The sequence below is a fragment of the Megalobrama amblycephala genome, linkage group LG11, assembly GCF_018812025.1.
Source record: "Megalobrama amblycephala isolate DHTTF-2021 linkage group LG11, ASM1881202v1, whole genome shotgun sequence".
Taxonomy (NCBI): Eukaryota; Metazoa; Chordata; class Actinopteri; order Cypriniformes; family Xenocyprididae; genus Megalobrama; species Megalobrama amblycephala.
The window spans coordinates 9,114,212-9,134,656 of NC_063054.1; the positions used below are offsets into that span (position 1 = coordinate 9,114,212).

Genomic DNA, 20,445 nt, shown 5'->3' on the forward strand with positions numbered 1-20,445 from the left:
GACAGGTGAAGTGAATAACACTGATTATCTCTTCATCACGGCACCTGTTAGTGGGTGGGATATATTAGGCAGCAAGTGAACATTTCGTCCTCAAAGTTGATGTGTTAGAAGCAGGAAAAATGGGCAAGCGTAAGGATTTGAGTGAGTTTGACAAGGGCCAAATTGCGATGGCTAGACGACTGGGTCTGAGCATCTCCAAAACTGCAGCTCTTGTGGGGTGTTCCTGGTCTGCAGTGGTCAGTGTCTATCAAAAGTGGTCCAAGGAAGGAACAGTGGTGAATCATGGGAGGCCAAGGCTCATTAATGTACATGGGGAGCGAAGGCTGGCCCGTGTGGTCCGATCCAACAGAGCTCAAATTGTAGCTCAAATTGCTCAAGAAGTTAATGCTGGTTCTGATAGAAAGATGTCAGAATACACAGTGCATCACAGTTTGTTGTGTATGGGGCTGCATAGCCGCAGACCAGTCAGGGTGACCATGCTGACCCCTGTCCACCGCCGAAAGCGGCAACAGTGGACACGTGAGCATCAGAACTGGACCACGGAGCAATGGAAGAAGGTGGTCTGGTCTGATGAATCACATTTTCTTTTACATCACGTGGATGGCCGGGTGCGTGTGCGTCATTTACCTGGGGAACACATGAAACCAGGATGCACTATGTGAAGAAGGCAAGCCGGCGGAGGCAGTGTGATGCTTTGGGCAATGTTCTGCTGGGAAACCTTGGGTCCTGCCATCCATGTGGATGTTACTTTGACACGTACCACCTACCTAAGCATTGTTGCAGACCATGTACACCCTTTCATGGAAACGGTATTCCCTGGTGGCTCTTTCAGCAGGATAATGCACCCTTCCACAAAGCAAAAATGGTTCAGGAATGGTTTGAGGAGCACAACAATGAGTTTTAGGTGTTGACTTGGCCTCCAAATTTCCCAGATCTCAATCCAATAGAGCATCTGTGGGATGTGCTGAACAAACAAGTCCGATCCATGGAGGCTCCACCTCGCAACTTTCAGGACTTAAAGGATCTGCTGCTAACATCTCGGTGCCAGATACCACAGCACACCTTCAGAGGTCTAATGGAGTCCATGCCTCGACAGGTCAGGGCTGTTTTGGCAGAAAAGGGGGACCAACACGATATTAGGAAGGTGGGCATAATGTTATGCCTGATCGGTGTATATAGACAATTGTTCAAAAGGTTATGTTCTTTTCATTTGTTCCTTCCATTCATCAAAGAATCCTTACAAAATGTATTACAATTTCCACAAAAATATTAATTAGCACAACTGTTTTCAACATTGATAATAATAAGAAATGTTTCTTAAGCATCAAATCAACATACTGTAATATAATTTCTAAAGGATGTGACACTGAAGACAGGAGTAATGATGCTGAAAATTCAGCTTTGCCAGTATAGGAATAAATTAAATTAGAAATTAGAAAACAGTTATTTTAATTGTATAAAAATATTTCATAATGTTACTGTTTTTAACTGTAGTTTTGATCAAATAAATGCAGATTTTGTGAGCATAAGAACTTTCTACAAAAACAAAAAAATCTTTCAGACCCCAAACTATTATATAACCCTTTTTAGAGTCCCTGTAAGGCATACAGTTTCAAGTCTTTAATCATCTTTTATTTTCCTTATGCAAGAGAACCTCACAGGATCTTCTCTTTGCACGCTGGTTTCCGCATGGAAAGACTGGGCCTGTCCAACAGGAAGTTTTGATTGTTAGTGAAAGCTATTATTTGCTCAGTGCATATCAGTTTGGTGAGCTGAAGTGAAGTGAATATAGCCTGCTTAAGATAAGTGTGTCTGACTGAGAACAGACTTCTTGCTTATCTGAGAGGGAGGCACTCAAGCATTCTGACCATCATCCTAAAATCTTGGTCAGTGTGTGAGGCATCATGCTCTCAGACAGTTAGTGGAGACCTTCGCTGCGTCCAAAATCAAATACTTCCCTGCAGTATGCGAAAAACTTTAATCAAAATGTCATGACTTAATCTTCCTGTGTCAAAACGACAGACTTCTCTCTGGTAATGTTGAACTTCTCCAATCATTTAGTATGCTTAAATCCCACCCTTCCACAATCAACTGCAAGCTCATATTCATTTTTAATGCAATGCCCACATCTAAAATTAAATTTCCATGGGATTCAAACCCATGACCTTGGCATTTCTATCACCATGCGCTACTGTTTGAGTTTGAGGAATGCTACAAAATCATTTATGCATGTTTAAATTTATGCATTTGGCAGATGTGACTTATATAGCATTTAAAGTGTCCTATTATGCTATTTTAAAGGTTCCTAATTTTGTTTTGAAGGTCTCCTACAACAGGTTTACATGATGCACCCAAGGTCAAAAACACTTCAATTTTCTCATAATAAACATTGCACATCACCTAATTTCTCAAAGAGTCTGACAACAGTTTGTTCGAAGATTCAGTCTCTCTAAAACCCTCCTTTCCCCAAGCCTACTCTGCTCTGATTGGTCATACTGCCCTGTCTGTTGTGATTGGTCTACCGCTTACCACTATATCTGAAACTCTGGAGTTTTCCTCAGAGCTTGATACACAGTGAAGTGATACGAACAGTAACAATGGCGTCATTTTTTTTTAGTATCAATTTCCTGTGTGAGTCAAAGTGCATCAAAGTTGATTTGAAGTGCCCAAAACAGTGTCTTCTCGACATGTCGACAACAGGAACTAAACTCTTCCAGGCCTCAGCTACAACTACAGTGTAGCTGTACAGGGTCAAAGTAGACATTGTGTGCAGGCGGCCAATGAAGACCATAGGCTTGTATTGTGCAAAATTCTTACATTGTTAAGCAGGCACGTAAAAGGAAGTGAGATGGAATTGCTGATGATTAGTTTCGTCACTTCAGAATTGATTCTTTCTTTTAGGAGACATCGTGTTTCTCTGTGCTTCAGAACAATTGACCATATAATAAGTTATGCAGAGCCTGCCTCTGTTTTTTAATGTAAATTGATCAACTGAAATACTGTACAATGAGTTGCAGATGGTTTTCATGTATGCACCAGAATTAACTTATGTGGTGCTGGTGCGGTCATATGATGGCCTACTTAGAGCTCATGCACAGGAAATAATGAGTACATGTATCCATAGCAATGAGTTATATATGAATGGAGATCACTGCACCCTCAGCCATCTGTGATCTCAGTATCTCTGCCAGTCAGTGGAACACCAGCGATGCCTAGAGAAATGGGTTAGTCAATTGAGATCTCTGATAGAGGGAGCGTAGTGCTTGGGTAGAGGATGTAGTTGATTTTTGCATGACCACCAGTAGATGACATGCCAAAATGCAAAATGGGGAAACAAAATTTTGCTGACCTATTTTCATTTTTTTTTCACACTGGTTTACATTACATTTGCATTTATAAATTTAGCAGTAATTTAGCAGAAACTGACTCAAAGCGACACTACAATACAACTGATTCATCCACAGGAGAACATAAACGTAATGTAAGAAGTACAGCAATACAAAGTTTGGAACAGCAGAGAATAGCACATTTATTTATTCATTTGAAATTATTAGTTCATCCAAAAATTCTGTCATCAATCATTGACCGTCACATTGATTTTCTCACTTGTAGAGCTTTAGTTCATCTTTGAAACACAAATTAAGATATTTTAATGAAACCTGAAATTTCTGTCCCTCCATAGTCCATTCCATCTAAATCTGACACATCAAAAAGTACATAAAGTACTCAATCAAGGTTGGGTGAACTATGCCTTTAATTAGGAATAGTTCAACTAAAAATGAAATTCTGCCATCGTTTACTGAGCCTTATGTCATTCCAAACCCATATGGCTTTGTTTGTCTTGCACAGGTGGAGTTCATGTTGTAAATGTTGCTCCTTTCCATATTATGAGAAGGAGGCCAGCACAAAACAACAACAACAAAAAGCTCCACAAATGTGTGCTTATTAAAGGTGCCATCGAACATTTTTTTATAAGATGTAATATAAGTCTAAGGTGTCCCCTGAATGTGTCTGTGAAGTTGCAGCTCCAAATACCCCATAGATTTTTTTTAATACATTTTTTTAACTGCCTATTTTGAGGCATAATTAGAAATGCGCCGATTCAGGCTGCTGCCCCTTTAAATTGCGTGCTCTCCGCCCCCTCCCGAGCTCTCGACTCTATCATTTCATCAACAAAGTTCACACAGCTAATATAACCCTCAAAATGGATCTTTACAAAGTGTTCGTCATGCAGCATGTCTAATCGCGTAAGTATGGTATTTATTTGGATGTTTACATTTGATTCTGAATGAGTTTGATGGTGCTCTGTGGCTAAAGCTAACATTACACACTGTTGGAGAGATTTATAAAGAATGAAGTTGTGTTTATGAATTATACAGACTGCAAGTGAATAGCGAAAAAAAAATAAAAAAATAGCGACGGCTCTTGTCTCCGTGAATACAGTAAGAAACGATGGTAACTTTAACCACATTTAACAGTACATTACGTACGTTAGTACATGCTAACGAAACATTTAGAAAGACAATTTACAAATATCGCTAAAAATATCATGTTATCATGAATCATATCAGTTATTATCGCTCCATCTGCCATTTTTCGCTGTTGTTCTTGCTTGCTTACCTAGTCTGATGATTCAGCTGTGCACAGATCCAGACATTAATACTGGCTGCCCTTGTGTAATGCTTAGAACACGGGCTGGCATATGCAAATTTTGGGGCGTATATATTAATGATCCCGACTGTTACATAACAGTCGGTGTTATGTTGATATTTGCCTGTTTTTCGGAGGTCTTTTAAACAAATGAGATTTATATAAGAAGGAGGAAACAATGGAGTTTGAGACTCTCTGTATGTCATTTCCATGTACTGAACTCTTGTTATTCAACTATGCCAAGGTAAATTAAATTTTCAATTCGATGGCACCTTTAAAACCAATAGCATTTGGTTGTATGGACTAATTTATGGTGATTTTTGTCAGTTTTGGACCTTAACAGAATCGTGACAATTTTTTTGTTAGAGCTAGTGCTTTAATCAATCTTGAAATGCTCAGTTAAATACCCAGTGAAATCAGTAAACATTAATACAATGCTACATACAGGCAGTACTCAATTCAGCTTTACTGTGTCTGTGTACTACAGTATTGCATGCTGGATACTGAGGGAGGGAAAGGGTGAAATGTGCAGATAGTGAAAAAGAAAGGATAGACAAGGGGGAGAAGATGAGGCTGGAACAGTTGAGTCAAGAGGGGCTTTGTTGAGGGTTAGAAAGTAGAGGTCAAGGGTAAGTATTGGGAATGACTGGGAATGTAAAGCACATTGTTGAAGAAGAGTGAGCCATGTGTCAAACACACAGATGAGTCACTGCCTAGCTAAAAGTACAAGCTAAATACCACAAGCTGGCTTGCTAGTTCAAATACTTTAGCTTCATGTCTAATATGCAAGTTCAATATTTAAGGCACTGATATACTCATGGCGAAGTTCTTTTTCGCCAATGGGTAAAAAGATGTTTGAAATACGTGAGCAGTAGTAAACTGTTAGCGAACATCCTGACGGCATCCATGCTATTGAGAGTGGCGTTTAGATGGCTTTGTAAATATGTGCTGCGTGATTTCCTCTCAATAACAAAATTAACACAACAAAAATGAGAAAACAGCAAGCATTTTTTAAAGAAAGCATAAGAAAAGCATCTGATCATAGCAATGTGGATATGCTTGCATAATTTCTGCTATTTGTCACTCTAGTAAAGTCGAGTCACGTTTATTTATTTAGCACTTTATACAATAGATTGCTTAAAAGCAAGAAGCTTTACAGTATTAAACATGAAATACAGTTTCAGAGTCTCATTACATCAAAAGTTAATTTTCTACTATAAAGCGGCTCTCCAGTGTGTTGATGTTTTTGCTTATGCACGTCTGACCTCAATTGACTGGACAGAAGAAATGAATCGGAGAAAAGAAGGTGGAACCTCAGAGCCACACCCACACCAATGGTAGTACAGAAGTGTTTACCTGCCCCAGCTTTGGCAAGCTGTTTTGAACTCCCAAAATGAACTCCAAACTAACTTTGTTTTAACCTGATTTTGTTTGAAATGACATCACATCAGTATGTTCTTTGATTTAGCTTGAAGTATATCAGGCCTTTACTTAGGGCTAGTGGTTTGTACAAATCCCTAAGCATCAGTATGAGCAATACTAATTGTCGTCTTAGCAACCACTACCAACAGTATGGAGAAATATGATGATGCAGTTGACTGTGATGGTTTTCTTTTTCTATCTGTCTCCTAGCAGTAGAGTGCTGCAGGGATGATGTATTTTTGTAGGCCAAAACCCGGACATGAGTGACCTGGTTCCAACATCCTGAAGCCAGTGGGGTTTTTTGAATGGGTTTTTGGTTAAATGCCTAAAATTAGGTCTGTGGTGAACACAAGCTCAAGATAATTTCACGTTTTATTCATAAAAACATAAAATACATCAGTAATACACTCTTGTGATTTTTAAAAAGCTTTTACTTGTCTTGAAAAAGGAGGTTGCTAACAAGTGGCTAAATGGGACTATATGGGACATTTTTTAACTTTAGTTAGTGTGTAATGTTGCTGTTTGAGCAGAAACAACATCTGCAAAGTCACAACACTCAAAGTTCAATGCAAAGGGAGATATTTTCTTTTACACAAATCGCTTTTTAAGGACTACAACAAATGGTGGGTAGGGACTACAACGAGTTTCTTCCCAGGTTGGTGACATCACTAACCCTAAAATTTACATAAACCCCGCCCCCGAGCACACGCAACAAAGGGGGTGAGGCCATGTTGGCCCGAGAAGAGGAAGAGTTGTTGTAGTAGAGTGTTGTTGCCATGCGGTCATTTTACGCCGGACTGCTTCACAAACGAGGGTCAATTCAACACTGGATTTGCACAAAAGATCAACATGACGGCACATGCTAGTCGATGAGTTGAATCAGCTCCACAGCAACTACATAAATTTATCCTCTAACCATTCAGAAATGTCCAGTTTCATTCTAAAAAATGTAACTTCTTCCTGAGTCTCTCCATCAGTGTCGACTCCGGTTTGAACAATGTAAGGCTGAACACCGTTACTGACAATCCTCATTTTGGCTGCGTGAGATTCTCCAGCTTTGTTGTTTTTGAGCAACCAAAGAGAGAGCTGTTAAAGCTGTTCTTCTGGAAAGGGGACCAGGAGAAGCATTTAAAGGGACACACACAAAAATGGCATGTTTTTGCTCACAACCAAATAGGGGCAAATTTGACAATAGCTATAATAAGCTATAATAAATGATCTGTGGGATATTTTGAGCTGAAACTTCACAGACACATTCTGGAGACACCAGAGACTTATATAACATCTTGTAAAAAGGGGCATTATAGGTCCCCTTTAAACACCACGCTGAAAAGGAGTACTCATCTACTCACTAGTGCGCTCTCACAGCCTCATTGTGTTTATGAATTACAGTTTAGCAAACTATTCTAACTCAAATTTTCAGCAAAATGTTTTTAAGACTGAAAGAGTTGTCGGAAGCTTAGTGATGGTGCTGTTGAAGTCAAGTGTTTATAGCCTACGTTTAGCTTTTTACATCTGACAATTGTATTTAGGGTTCAAAATTCATAAAAGATTATCATGATGAACAAAATGTGTAAGAATCATAAACTTTTGTTTGTCACTGAGCCAATAATCCAAATCTGCAATAATCCAAAAGCCAATAGAAAAATCCTGTCGGGTTTTTGTCGAGGGAACCAGGGTGATCTTAACTTCCGGGTTGGCCTACAAAAATACGTCATCACTGCAGCAATCTATGCCACTCTTGATTATACCTGCATTCTGCCCTCCTCCCTGGATGCCTTTAACTAGGTCTAATCCAGTGGGACTTGCCCTCTATTTTGGGAAATAGTTCTGTTTTAGATCTGCGCACACCCTATTTCCACTATCATCTTTATCATGCATAGAGACTTCATCTCAAACCTGGAAGTTATCAGACCAAATGGAAAACACATTTTCCATGGAAAAGTCTTTCGAAATAGACTGGATAAAGAACAAAAATCAAAAGTGCTTCAGGTCCACACCATTGAATCAGCCACATGCTGACAAACAGAGCTACAATGGTGTTGACACTTTTCTGGGGTAATCAAACTATGATTTATTTAGTTATCTAAGACTTGTTTAGATATATGTCTGCTCTTTAAACAGGGGTAGGAGGTATTTTAACATCACTCATAAAGAATATCAGTGATCCAGCTGCAGACTGTTTTATTTATAGAGTGCACTCATGTAATCTGCATATAGATGGTGAATATGAACTGGACTGGATTATGAATTGACTACTTTCTGGTTATTTGACCCCATATGCTAAATGATCCCATAATTCATGTGTAAATGTACAGGCCAGTACAAGTTGTGTGTAAACGTGCCATAAATATCAGAGTATGAGGGTCGTGAAGGGTGTGAGGAGGTGGGATGAGGTTTATGGTTTCACTGTAAAACTGGACTCGTCCAAGTATGCAAAGTCTCTGGCACTGTGCCTCAGACAGGGACTCTGTCAGTGTATCATGTGAGGGAAGTTTCACGTGTAGTTTTTTTTGGAAGGAGAATTGTATTTTGGCTTGCACAATGATTTGTCTTTACTTGTGTGCGTGTTTTTGTTTTTTTGACATAATGATCAATGCTGTATTCTCAGAGATTTCCTGCCAAGAGGCTCAGGAATTGTTACAAGGAGACCACTTGTCCTTCAGCTCATCAGTTCAACTACAGGTATGAGTGATACTCACATACACACACATTTTGGTTGTGGTACTTAAAGCTGCAGTCCGTAACTTTTTTTGGTTAAAAATTATCAATTTTTGAGCAAGTACATAACCAGCCAGTGTTCAAAACTATCTCATTATCTTGTCTCGATTCACAACGGTAAGCTTGTAATAATGTTTTATAATAAGAGCGACCTGGTGGATTTCCGCGGGAAATTCAAGCATGCAGCAGTTAGTCTGTGCGTCATTACGTCACGTCCGTAAACAGAAAGGAAGGAGTCCCGTCCAGGCTAGTCGGTTTTATCACGTGATGATGCTGCTGGTAGTGGCACATTTATAGCCTTTTCTCACAGCAGCTGAAATAATTAAACTTATCATTTTGATGGCGGATTGTAATTCAGAATGGTCCAAATGACAATCATCAGTGACAACTGGAGATTCACCTGTAGTCAAAAAGCAAAAGACTTTGGACTGTGGAGTGGATACAGAAATTGAAATCTACACGTAATACACACTAAATACACAGTCATGCAATGCTGATGTTGTTAACATTAACAATTTGAGAACAATATAACAGTAATAATAATTTGCACGGTTTGGCGTGATCAGAGCTAAGCGATCGTTAGATTTAATCATCATTGGCAGCGCAATTTATTGTAGGCCTAATGCTTTTTTCCTCAGTTTTTTCCAACAAACATTTTAGTTAGGCTTTTACTATGGACCTAAAAATATTACAACCAACAAACAATCTAAAATTTAAAACAGCAATACAATAAAGACACATTCAACAAATAACCTATTATTATTATTTTTTTTTTTTTAAATCTGTTAAATCATTCCCTAACTCCCTTCATTGAAAATGATGACTGCTCAAAAGCTGTTCTACATCTTGGTACACTACAATTATTTACGTTTATGCACCCCTTATAGTAACTCTCCATTCTTAAACCGTTTATGCTTTATAAACGCATTTTATAAACGCATTTGTAAGATCATAAACAGCACACAGCTAGATTTTTGCCCACTACCCCGATTTCGCCTGGTATGTAAACACCTTAACCTGCGTTCTGTCGACTTATTGAAGTGTGCATGTGTGATATGTGACTGGAAAGCATTCTTATACGGCACAACCAGCCACAGCGAGTGTTTTGCGCTATAGGGGAGGACAAATATATCGCAAACTCTGACTTTTGCACACCAGTAAACTGACAACGCAAGTAAACTGTGTTTAAATGACTCTGTTAATAAATCAGTTTATTTCCCTGTAGTAACATATCTGACTCTGAGTATTCCATATATTATGTCAGTTATGATGTAAAATAAAGCTTGCAACATGTCAGCGAAACTTACGGCTCATATATTATTCTCATGCAGTTACAGATTCAGTACGTATCACACATGCGTACTTCAATAAGCCGACAGAAAGCAGGTTAATGCGTTTACATGTCACTCGTTAACTTTTGATCCATAATATTCAAAACTTGTTTATGTGGAGACACTATTGGTGTCAAAAATGAGAAACATCAACACCATTTTGGTTTCAAAGTGCAAGTTTTTGAAAACTATACTGTTATTGTTTTCGTGTAAACTACATAATATGCAAATTTGTGAAAACGGTGATGTCATGCGTATTACGTGTCTATAGGCGCATAGTGTTTCTTTAAAAAGTGACATCACAACTACTTGTCTGGCAGGCATTTTCGCAGATCCGTGTGAATGAACGAGGATTGTTTTGACAACGTTGCTGTCTGTATGCAAAACCTTTCAAAAACGCAAAGGAAGACTTCTGTTTTTAGTACATTGTTGTTATATAAACGTACACTGACATGACACAATATGAAAAATGTGGGGGAAAAAATCATCACATACATAGACAATTTGGCTACTTCAATGGGTACGTAAGTTTTAATTATACAACAGCAGTTCAAATTTGTTCTAATAGTTCTAACATTTTTTAATGTCAGTACATTTTTATTGGGATTTCAGTATTACACCTCAGAATTTAAAATAATTAACCTTCTATATTTGATTTTAGTTAACCAAATCCCTTAAGGTAATAATTTTATAATCCGTCCTATATAGCCAATATCTTGTGGTCTATGGAGAATGTGCACTGAGCACTAGAGGGCAGTGTCTCCTATGTTAAGATTAAATTCAGTCAGAGTATGGAAAGAGGAGAATTGTCAGATCTTTGAATTTCATGAATTACAAACTGTTGAGCTGTCAGTTCCCTAAGGAACTATCATCTTATACTTTCTCTAATTCGTACTTTCCATTCTCCAACACAGAACATGCAGAGTTTCTGCACTGTAAAGGAAAGAAATTTACAGACTTTGATGATGTCCGACGGGAGATTGCAGCAGAGACAGACAGAGTCACGGGAACAAATAAGGGCATATCCTCCATTCCCATCAACCTTCGTGTCTACTCTCCGAATGGTATTATTGTCAGAAAACAACTAATTCATTAATGTACATTAAAGGGATAGATCACCCAAAAATGAAATTTCTGTCATCATTTACTCACCCTCAAGTTGTTCCAAACCTGTATGAATTTCACACAAAAGAAGATAATTTAAAGAATATGGGCAGCCAAACAGGGGCAAAATATATATTTATATATATATATATATATATAAATACAAAAAAATACTATGGAAGTCAATGGAGTCCATCAACTGTTTGGTTACTGCTTTTCTTCTAAATATTTTCTTTTAATGTTGTTCATGCTTTGGAGAGATCTCATTTTGACTTTTCCTTTCCTAGAAGTATCTCAGACCAAATAACTTTGTTTTTCTCATTTTCTTTCTGCAGTTTTGAACTTGACTCTGATAGATCTTCCAGGCATAACTAAAGTACCTGTGGGAGATCAGCCTCCTGACATTGAATACCAGATCAGAGACATGATCATGCAGTTCATCTGCAGAGAGAATTGTCTCATCCTAGCTGTCACACCCGCTAACATGGATCTGGCTAACTCCGATGCTCTTAAACTGGCCAAAGACGTGGATCCGCAGGGTGAGCGAGAAAGAACGATTATGGTTCATCTGTCCTCAGTTATATCCCCTTTTGGCCCACTCACATCAACATAATGTTTTTCCTTGTTGTTTTTCTTCCCGTTTTGCTCGATCTTCCTGTCAGGCCATCGCACCATCGGTGTGATCACTAAGCTGGATCTGATGGACAAGGGCACAGATGTCAGGGACGTTCTGGAGAACAGGTTACTGCCACTACGCAGAGGTACAGCGCACATGTAGAAATGTGCTGTCAGTAGAGGCCTGTGCAGTTTGCTCTAAGATCTGGGCCACTGCCAAGCAAGTCTGCTGAAGGCTATAGTGGCTAAAACAGGGCCAGGTGCAGAGTCTTCATGCTTCCTGCTGCTGCCTTAATGCATTAGACACACAGAAGTCCAGCCATGGAAGAGGGTTAAGACGCTCTAGAAATCCAATTCGTCAGTCATGTGTGCAGATCGGATACAATCTCACTTATAGATTTACTGTAGGACCTTGACTTTTTCTTTTTTATTGGGTCACAACACTGCTGAACTCACATGTTCCCACCTCAAGTCTAAAGTTCTAGAGATTTTTTTCCATAACAGAGCTGAGCTTATGCTTTGCCTACGCCAGTGGTTCTCAACCTTTCTGACTCAGGCCCCCCATTGTCCACAACAATATTCAGAGTCCTCAACAACAATATAAGTTTTCTTTGGTACATCTGCTGTCATATTTTGTTTTCAAAACATTTTTTTTTTTAATTACAGATACTTGGCATGTCTATAGATTCAAATAAATAACTAAAACAATTATAAAATAATTACATTTCAGAATTCCAGGCATCCCACTCTTTTTAACCAATGAATTTACATGATTTTTACATGACAGTCCTTCATGAATTACTGAAGAAGATTTAAGGATAAGGAAATTTACTTGTTTACTTTACTTGTTTTACTCACAATTTCTACCCAATAAAATATTTTAGCGATTAAGAGATACTTTATAGATATTTAGGCATAACTAGGAAAATATATATTCTTTAAAAAATGCCAATGGTGTTTTAAAATTGTATTAACTTACATGGCTTTTCTAGGTCTAGAAATCACAATTTTAAAATTAAGCTACCTCAGATTTTCCAGTAACATGTCAATTCTGGTTCTTCAAAAAAGAAAAAAAGTGGTTGAGGGTGTGAATTATATCTAAATAATATCTTAAATGGATGTTTCACCCAAAAATGAAAATTCTGTCATTAATTACTCACCCTCGTGTCGTTCCACACCCATAAGACCTTCGTTCATCTTCGGAACACAAATGAAGATCTTTTTGATGAAATCTGAGCGTTTCTGTCCCTCCTACTAAATTTTGACGCTTCAAACAGTTCATAAAGAAATTGTAAAACTAATCCATATGAATTGAGTATTTTTAGTCAAAATTTTCTGAAGAGATTTGATCGCTTTATATGATGAACATACTTAATTTAGTCTTTTACTCACATATAAACTTTGATCAGCGAACATAAACAGAAGCTCAACTGAAACTGCTTGAGGCATGAGAAAAAAACTCTTGCGGAAGCTCAAACGTGCTGCGTAACACACGATAATGAACCTCATTGGTTCTCCCACACATCAAGCAAACTTGCTTGAGCTTCTTTTTACCACAACTGATGTGAGTTGATGAGTGTTTATATGTGAATAAAAGCCTAAATTCAATCTGTTCATCATATAAAGTGACCGGACTAAACCACTCAATTCATATGGATTAGTTTTACGATCTCTTTATGAACTTTTTGAAGCATCAAAGTGGTAGTTGCGTAGCTGTCTATGGAGGGACAGAAATCTCTCCGATTTCATCAAAATATCCTTATTTGTGTTCTGAAGATGAACGAAAGTCTTACAGGTTTGGAACGAAATAAGCGGGAGTAATTAATGACAGAATTTTCATATTTGGGTGAACTAACCCTTTAATGACTTTTCTTTAAAACAAGTCAGCTTCATTGTAAAACAAAGAATGTATCTGAAAGAAAGATACATACTTTTCCCCCATCTACTTATTTTGTCTCCCTGTTGTGGCTACAGGTTATATTGGTGTGGTAAACCGTAGTCAGAAAGACATTGAGGGAAAAAAGGACATCAGTGCTGCTCTGGCTGCAGAGAGACGGTTCTTCAAGTCACATCCTGCATACCGACACATGGCAGACTGCATGGGCACACCATACTTACAGAGGCTCCTCAACCAGGTGACAAGAGAATGATACTACACAGAACTTTACAAGAAGTACCACATGTGTGAAATACATGAGAGCCAACAGATGGAAATGATAGCTTTAATTGTATTTCTTCTCTTTTTTCACTCCTAAACCCCTCACATATTTCCCTAGCAACTTACCAACCACATCCGTGACACATTACCAGCGTTACGTAGTCAATTACAGAGTCAGCTTCTCTCACTGGATAAAGAGGCAGAAGAGTACAAGTATTTGAACCCAGATGACCCCTCACGCAAGACCAAGACTTTAATGCAGTGGGTTCACACACACATAAACTCACTCTAATTCAGAGAATAAATACACATGCACAGATAAACACAAACAAATATGGACACATACACACTAGTCTTTTCTATATTGCAATAAACAAGACCGTTGTTTACTGCCTAAACACAAACACACTGCAGATAAGACCAGAACCGAAGAGGCCACACACGGAAACACATACTGTTCGTTTGTTATCCAGGCTGATACAGCACTTCGGGCTGGATTTTGAGAAGCGGATCGAGGGATCTGGGGATCAGGTGGACACAGTGGAGCTTTCAGGAGGAGCCAAAATCAACCGTGTCTTTCACGAGCGTTTTCCCTTTGAGCTGGTTAAGGTAATTTGTTAAAGTTTAATTGCTCATTAAGTAAATATGCTGATGTCCTGATGTTTATGTTGCACTATATCAGATGGAGTTTGATGAGAAGGAATTGCGAAGGGAGATCAGTTACGCTATTAAAAACATCCATGGCATCAGGTATGTGTCACAAACATATATTAACTTATTTCAGTAATTTTTTGTTTATGTTGTGCTGGCTGTTATGGCAGTCATCTTGAACTTAAAATGTTTGTTAATAAACAGGTTACATTTTATACATAGTGAGTCTCTGTATGTCTTCTTCTACCCCTCCTTCTCTACCTTTTTATTCATTTATATTCATATTCAGAACTCAATTTCATATTATGCTATCTCCCTGTACTTCATTTTCTCTCCCCTCTTTCTGATCCAGGACAGGACTGTTCACACCCGATATGGCATTTGAAGCCATAGTGAAGAAACAGATTGTGAAACTTAAAGGACCGTGTCTCAAGTGTGTAGACATGGTGATCCAGGAGCTCATCAACACAGTACAACAGTGTACCAACAAGGTACAACATACTGTTATACTGAGTGCACTTTTTGAAAGTGTACTTAGGTGTTAAGAATCAGTCCTAAAAGTGTAATCTTAAAGTTGGGGTAAGCGATATTTCAAAAACGCTGTCAACCCGAACAAACACACCCCTCTCATCATAACTCCGCCTCCAAAACTCACCCTCCAGTCCTACCGGCCCTCCGCGAATGCGAGGCGAGTGCACTAACAAGGATGCTAAACACCGCATACTGTAACAGTTGTCAGCACACCTTTTGAGATAAGGGGTACCAGCCATAGACTGTAAAAAAAGATGAACGACGCGACGGCGCTTCCTTTCATTGTAATGAACTGAATGTAAAACGTACGACGATGAGTGTTGACATGTTACGCAAAAACGTCAGTTTGGAGCCTTGGCATGCGCAGAAGGAATCGTCAGTGGAGCCCGGATGCGGAGTCGCAGTATCAAACTTCCGCCCAGACAACTGCGTCATCATTAATGTATTTTAAATAGGCTATATAAATTATACACAATTTAAAATTCTTCCTATAAAATAATAGGCTATTCTGTTTCTAGAGCAAATTCAGTAGATAAACTCAATATAATATGCCACTAGAAACAACTCTAAAATGTCAGAAACGGTCCTGCCATTTTAAATAAAGGGTTAAACTAACGTTACATGAGATCGATTGCTGTAGACAGTGCTCTATAATTAATTAGAGTAGGCTATCATTAGTTTTATCCTGCTAATTATTATTTTATACCCATAAAAATAATTAGTAACTGCAAGATAACGATCACCTGCTTTTCCCCGTCATGGCTAACGTTAGGCGTGTTATCTTAACTAATAACATTTATTAATTAGCTTATAAAGCCCACATTTAACGTTACCAAGAAAAGCTAAGTGATCCGACAGATCCTGTAGGTCAGTTAGTACAGTTTACTGCTGAACAACTCATTTTGTCAGTGTGAAATAACACAGAAATTATTTTCACAACAATTAATTGTTAGTTATATATCTTCAATCTCCCCTCGAAGCTCCGACAGTCCTCAGAGAAGCTGTCAGTCACAACTGTCAATCATGACGACACGCCCCGTTTCTATAGCATCAAATTGCTAGCTAAAATCAAACTTAACACAAATACAAACAATTTAATTTATATATGAGCATGATAACATAATAATTAATTTGTTTTGTTGATATTTTTTTGTTTTGATTCCCGTTCGTTTGAATGGAGAGGGCAAGGTTTTTGACCTGTACTGCATCCAGCCACCAGGGGGCGATCAAAGAGCCCGCAGCTTCACTTTTCAGGACGTATGAGGCACACCCGGTACCAGCACAACTCTTACTAGCTGGCCTCCGTTACAAACGCAATGCAAGAGTGGATGTCTGTTTATCATAGCAGAAAAACAATAACAATAAGCAACAAAATAATGCAGCACGAAAAATAAAGTGCACATGATGAATGAATGACAAGGAAGCACAAAAAATGAACGTACAGTACACAAGAGTAAATACAAACAAGAGTTTGTTGTTAGTCGCCAACAGCACAGCAGCTCCAGACAATCAATGACACTCAAATGCAGTGTTACTCACATGTGGAGAGGAATCAAAGCAGCCTTCACTTATGTTTTCAGGCCTTCCCTCTTAGCTCTAACCAGCGCTGGAAAGCTTTTCTAATATTAACACGGGTCCTAAAGCTCCTGCCCAGTCAAAAACCTTCATTTCAGTGATATTCTTCTGAGCTTTTCTCTTTTGTATTGTGTCTCACCTCTATTTCTGCAGTCTTTCTTCAAATCTCCCTCTTGCTCGCTCTCTCTCCTCGACCGTCATACGCCCCCTAATGCTGATTGGCTACACACGTTTGTTGTTGTTTGCTGGTGTGTCGGTCCAACTAACTTCCAAACAGCATTTTTGAAATATCGCTTACCCCACGTGTGGCCTTTATATGTATAAATATATGTATAAATATAGGTTTTGTTTTTTTTAAATATATATTTTTTGAAGTTTGAAGCACTCTGCAGATGCACATTCAATAAAACGTTTTTTCACAAAGAACAGTAAGACAAGGAACTTTAATTAAATCTATAAAGAGGGTGGTGATAATGGTTTTAGATTTTTTAATTATTGTTATTATTATTCTAACTTGTTTTTGTGTGTTTGTGTGTGTGTGTGTGTGTGCGTGCGTGCATGTCCTCAGTTAGAGAGCTTTCCAAAACTACGGGAGGAGACTGAGAGAATAGTGACCACACACATTCGAGAACGAGAGAGTCAAGCCAAAGACCAGGTCAGACTGATGCATGCACACAACCAGTCAAATGAATCACTATTAGGGACAGTTTAGTTATGGATGAAATTAACATTATGAGCATTTTGATTACAAATTATTGTTTAATGTTGTATCTTGTTGTGCATATGCATGTGTTTGTTCACTGAACAGGTTTTACTCTCACTAGAGATTCAGCTCTCATACATCAACACAAACCATGAAGATTTTATCGGATTCGCGAAGTAAGTTTTTAACGGCAAATGACAATGACAGAAATAAAACACACATGTTTTCAACATGACATGAGAGATTTCCCTCCTTTTACACATTTCCTTTCAGCGCTCAACAGAAAACCAATCAAACGTGCAAGAAGCCTTCAGCAGGGAACCAGGTGAGTCAGAGTGTTTTATGAACTACTGTTGATACTGTATGAACCTGGTATAGATCAGAAATCACCAGCGAGCAGGGTTTGGACAATCCTACTGAGTCTTTACTGGAAGGAAATCATTTTTCTGCTCAAGCTCTGTTGCTCTCTTGTTCATCTGTCTCACATCAGATAATATGTGGCTTATGTATGTCTAACATTTGTGTTTTCACTACAAGTGTTGTGCTGTGAATGAATACTTGAATTTCTCTCTCTCGCTCTCTGATGCACGTCCTGATTTTGAAAAGTTAGACGTGTTCCTGGGTCAACATATTTTGAACAACATTCCTGTCCAAAAATTATGTCCTATCCCTAACCCTAAACCTAACCCTACAAATAATATATCCCTAAAATGAGAGAAATCATAGGTGAATAACACTGATGTAGAAGCACCTAACCCTGATTGTAAGCCAAAACTTGACGTAAACTGTAAATTTGTCCCTCAAATCTGATGAAAGTTGTTCCAGGACCAACAAAGATGTTGATCCAAGAACATGTTGCACTTGATGAAATCAGGTTCTGCCTCTCTGACGGCTGTTTTTTGCCCCTATTCTGTAATCAGCTTTCATGGCCCCATTTGTTTAGAATTAGATCTATACTAGAATAGGATGAAATTGGCTCTAAACAATTATTAAAAAACCATGAGCCCAGTAGAGCTCAACAATGGCTGCCCACTTCTTTGTGCCCTTGGTTATGGAAGTATATTTCTCATTCTTTTTCTCCATTTGACCAAGCAGGGAGTGGCTTTTTGAGTGGCTCACCAATGTATTGCATATCTTCTAACACATGATATGCAAGAAAAGCTCACACAGCAGTCACTTTCCAAACAAGCAGCTTTCTGTTGGTCAACATTTGGAATTCCATTCCAAAATCTTCATGGGGAAATCTTTTCTCTTACGTCAAATTCACAATTATGTGGATTCCTATTGAAATTACAGGTTTTTTGCCTTCGAAATTTTCAGAACAATGGCAAATTTGACTGCACCGTTAGAACTCTCGAGCCTCTGTCCTGTTTCAGTTTTAATTGTAGTGCTTCTCTGGGTATTAAACAAGATTTTTTTTAAAAGTAGGTCTGTTTTAAAAGGTTTATATGCTAAAAATCAATTTCCAAGTGGAGATTTTGAATGGCATTTTTTCTTCCCTTCTGCCCCATGGTTGAGCTCTGTGTTCTGCACCAAAACTTGATCACATGATTCTAAGGACAAACATTTCAGTCCATTCCAATGTAAGTTGCTCTTTCTCATCTTCGATGTCCATTTGAAAGGAATTTTCCAGGTTCATTAATTTGAACAAATCAAGTCAAAAAAATGTTTTTTGATTGAATCTTTAATCATTGATATCTCTGCTAATGATTCATTAAAACAGATAAAACAGAAAATGAAATCCATGGCTTTGACCCATTATGGTAATTAACACATTACAGTATTAGGTAATGATAGATATTAGTTAATAGGGAATTAATTCATGATGACACATTTAATAATTAGCAATTCATATATGACTGAATCTATTAATCAGACTCTTAATTAGTTGCAAATGTAATAAACATTAATGAATGGTTTAGTTCTTCATGAGTCATACATTAACGCACAGATAATCATGTAATTCATATTAGTATATGCATATTAGTGCACCCTTATTTTAAAGTTTTTACCATATTTAAAATAAATACCAATCCCTATCTTTTGAATGGTAATGTATGTACTGTACTATGATGCACTCACAGTGGCAGTCTATGGAGCAATTAGAAAAAATGTTAAAAAATACAATTTCAAAAACATAACCACAATTTAAAGGGATAGTTCACCCAAAAATGAAAATTATCCCATGATTTACTCACCCTCAAGCCATCCTAGGTGTATATGACTATCTTCTTTCAGACAAACACATTCAGAGTTTAAAAAATCATAAAAGATATCATCATAAAAGATATCCACATGGTTCCAGGGGATTAATAAAGGCCTTCTGAAGCAAAGTGATGGGTTTTTGTAATAAAAATATCCATATTTATAACTTTATAAACTATAATAACCAGCTTCCGACAAACATCCGTACGCAAGTCGACTTACGTTGGAACCTCTGACACGATGCTTGACTTTCGCTCTCGCGATTCAAACAAATAGGGCTGGGCAACAAACTCGAGCTCCTCTTATATTGAAATCCTTTGATATTTTTATTTAAAGCGGAACTCAGTAAGATTTGCGAAGCTCCCCCTACAGGTTCCTTCAGTGAATCACACTGTTGTAAGTACTCCAAGCGCAGCTCTGGACTACAACGCTCACCAGCGCAGTAGTTTTGCAAATACAGTACAAGAAATCTCGATGGAGGTGGGTAATTTTCGAAATTGTCTTATAAAGTCATAATATATACATTGTTTTTGAATTACCGTAAAGCATTTTGTCACTCTCGCGTGAACGTGAACATGAGGCGAGATTGTGTCGGGTTGGCGAAGCTCAACGTGCCGGGGGGGTTAGTGCTCGCCTCACACACACCACTACAAGTCAGTTAACCATCGTAAGGACTTAGAAAACTATTTATGAAGGTAAAAAAAGTTACTTAGTTCTGCTTTAAAATTTCTTGTTTTAGACTTCTAATTCGTGACTGGTGTTTTGTTTTGCTCTATTCT

General features: G+C 38.1%; 1 protein-coding gene across 4 annotated transcripts in view; it reads left to right on the forward strand.

Annotated features, from left to right (window-relative positions):
- Positions 1 to 20,445, forward strand: part of dnm3a (dynamin 3a) — a 63,862-nt gene that overhangs the window by 1,519 nt on the left and 41,898 nt on the right. For all 4 annotated transcript variants that reach the window (XM_048208589.1, XM_048208587.1, XM_048208592.1 and 1 more), the window contains exons 3-14: positions 8,684 to 8,757; positions 11,039 to 11,188; positions 11,564 to 11,767; positions 11,891 to 11,989; positions 13,818 to 13,978; positions 14,120 to 14,262; positions 14,475 to 14,610; positions 14,684 to 14,751; positions 15,005 to 15,143; positions 17,327 to 17,413; positions 17,567 to 17,637; positions 17,735 to 17,786. In XM_048208589.1, the coding sequence (XP_048064546.1) occupies positions 8,684 to 8,757; positions 11,039 to 11,188; positions 11,564 to 11,767; positions 11,891 to 11,989; positions 13,818 to 13,978; positions 14,120 to 14,262; positions 14,475 to 14,610; positions 14,684 to 14,751; positions 15,005 to 15,143; positions 17,327 to 17,413; positions 17,567 to 17,637; positions 17,735 to 17,786 (1,384 nt within the window). The remainder of the gene's footprint in view (positions 1 to 8,683; positions 8,758 to 11,038; positions 11,189 to 11,563; positions 11,768 to 11,890; positions 11,990 to 13,817; positions 13,979 to 14,119; positions 14,263 to 14,474; positions 14,611 to 14,683; positions 14,752 to 15,004; positions 15,144 to 17,326; positions 17,414 to 17,566; positions 17,638 to 17,734; positions 17,787 to 20,445) is intronic.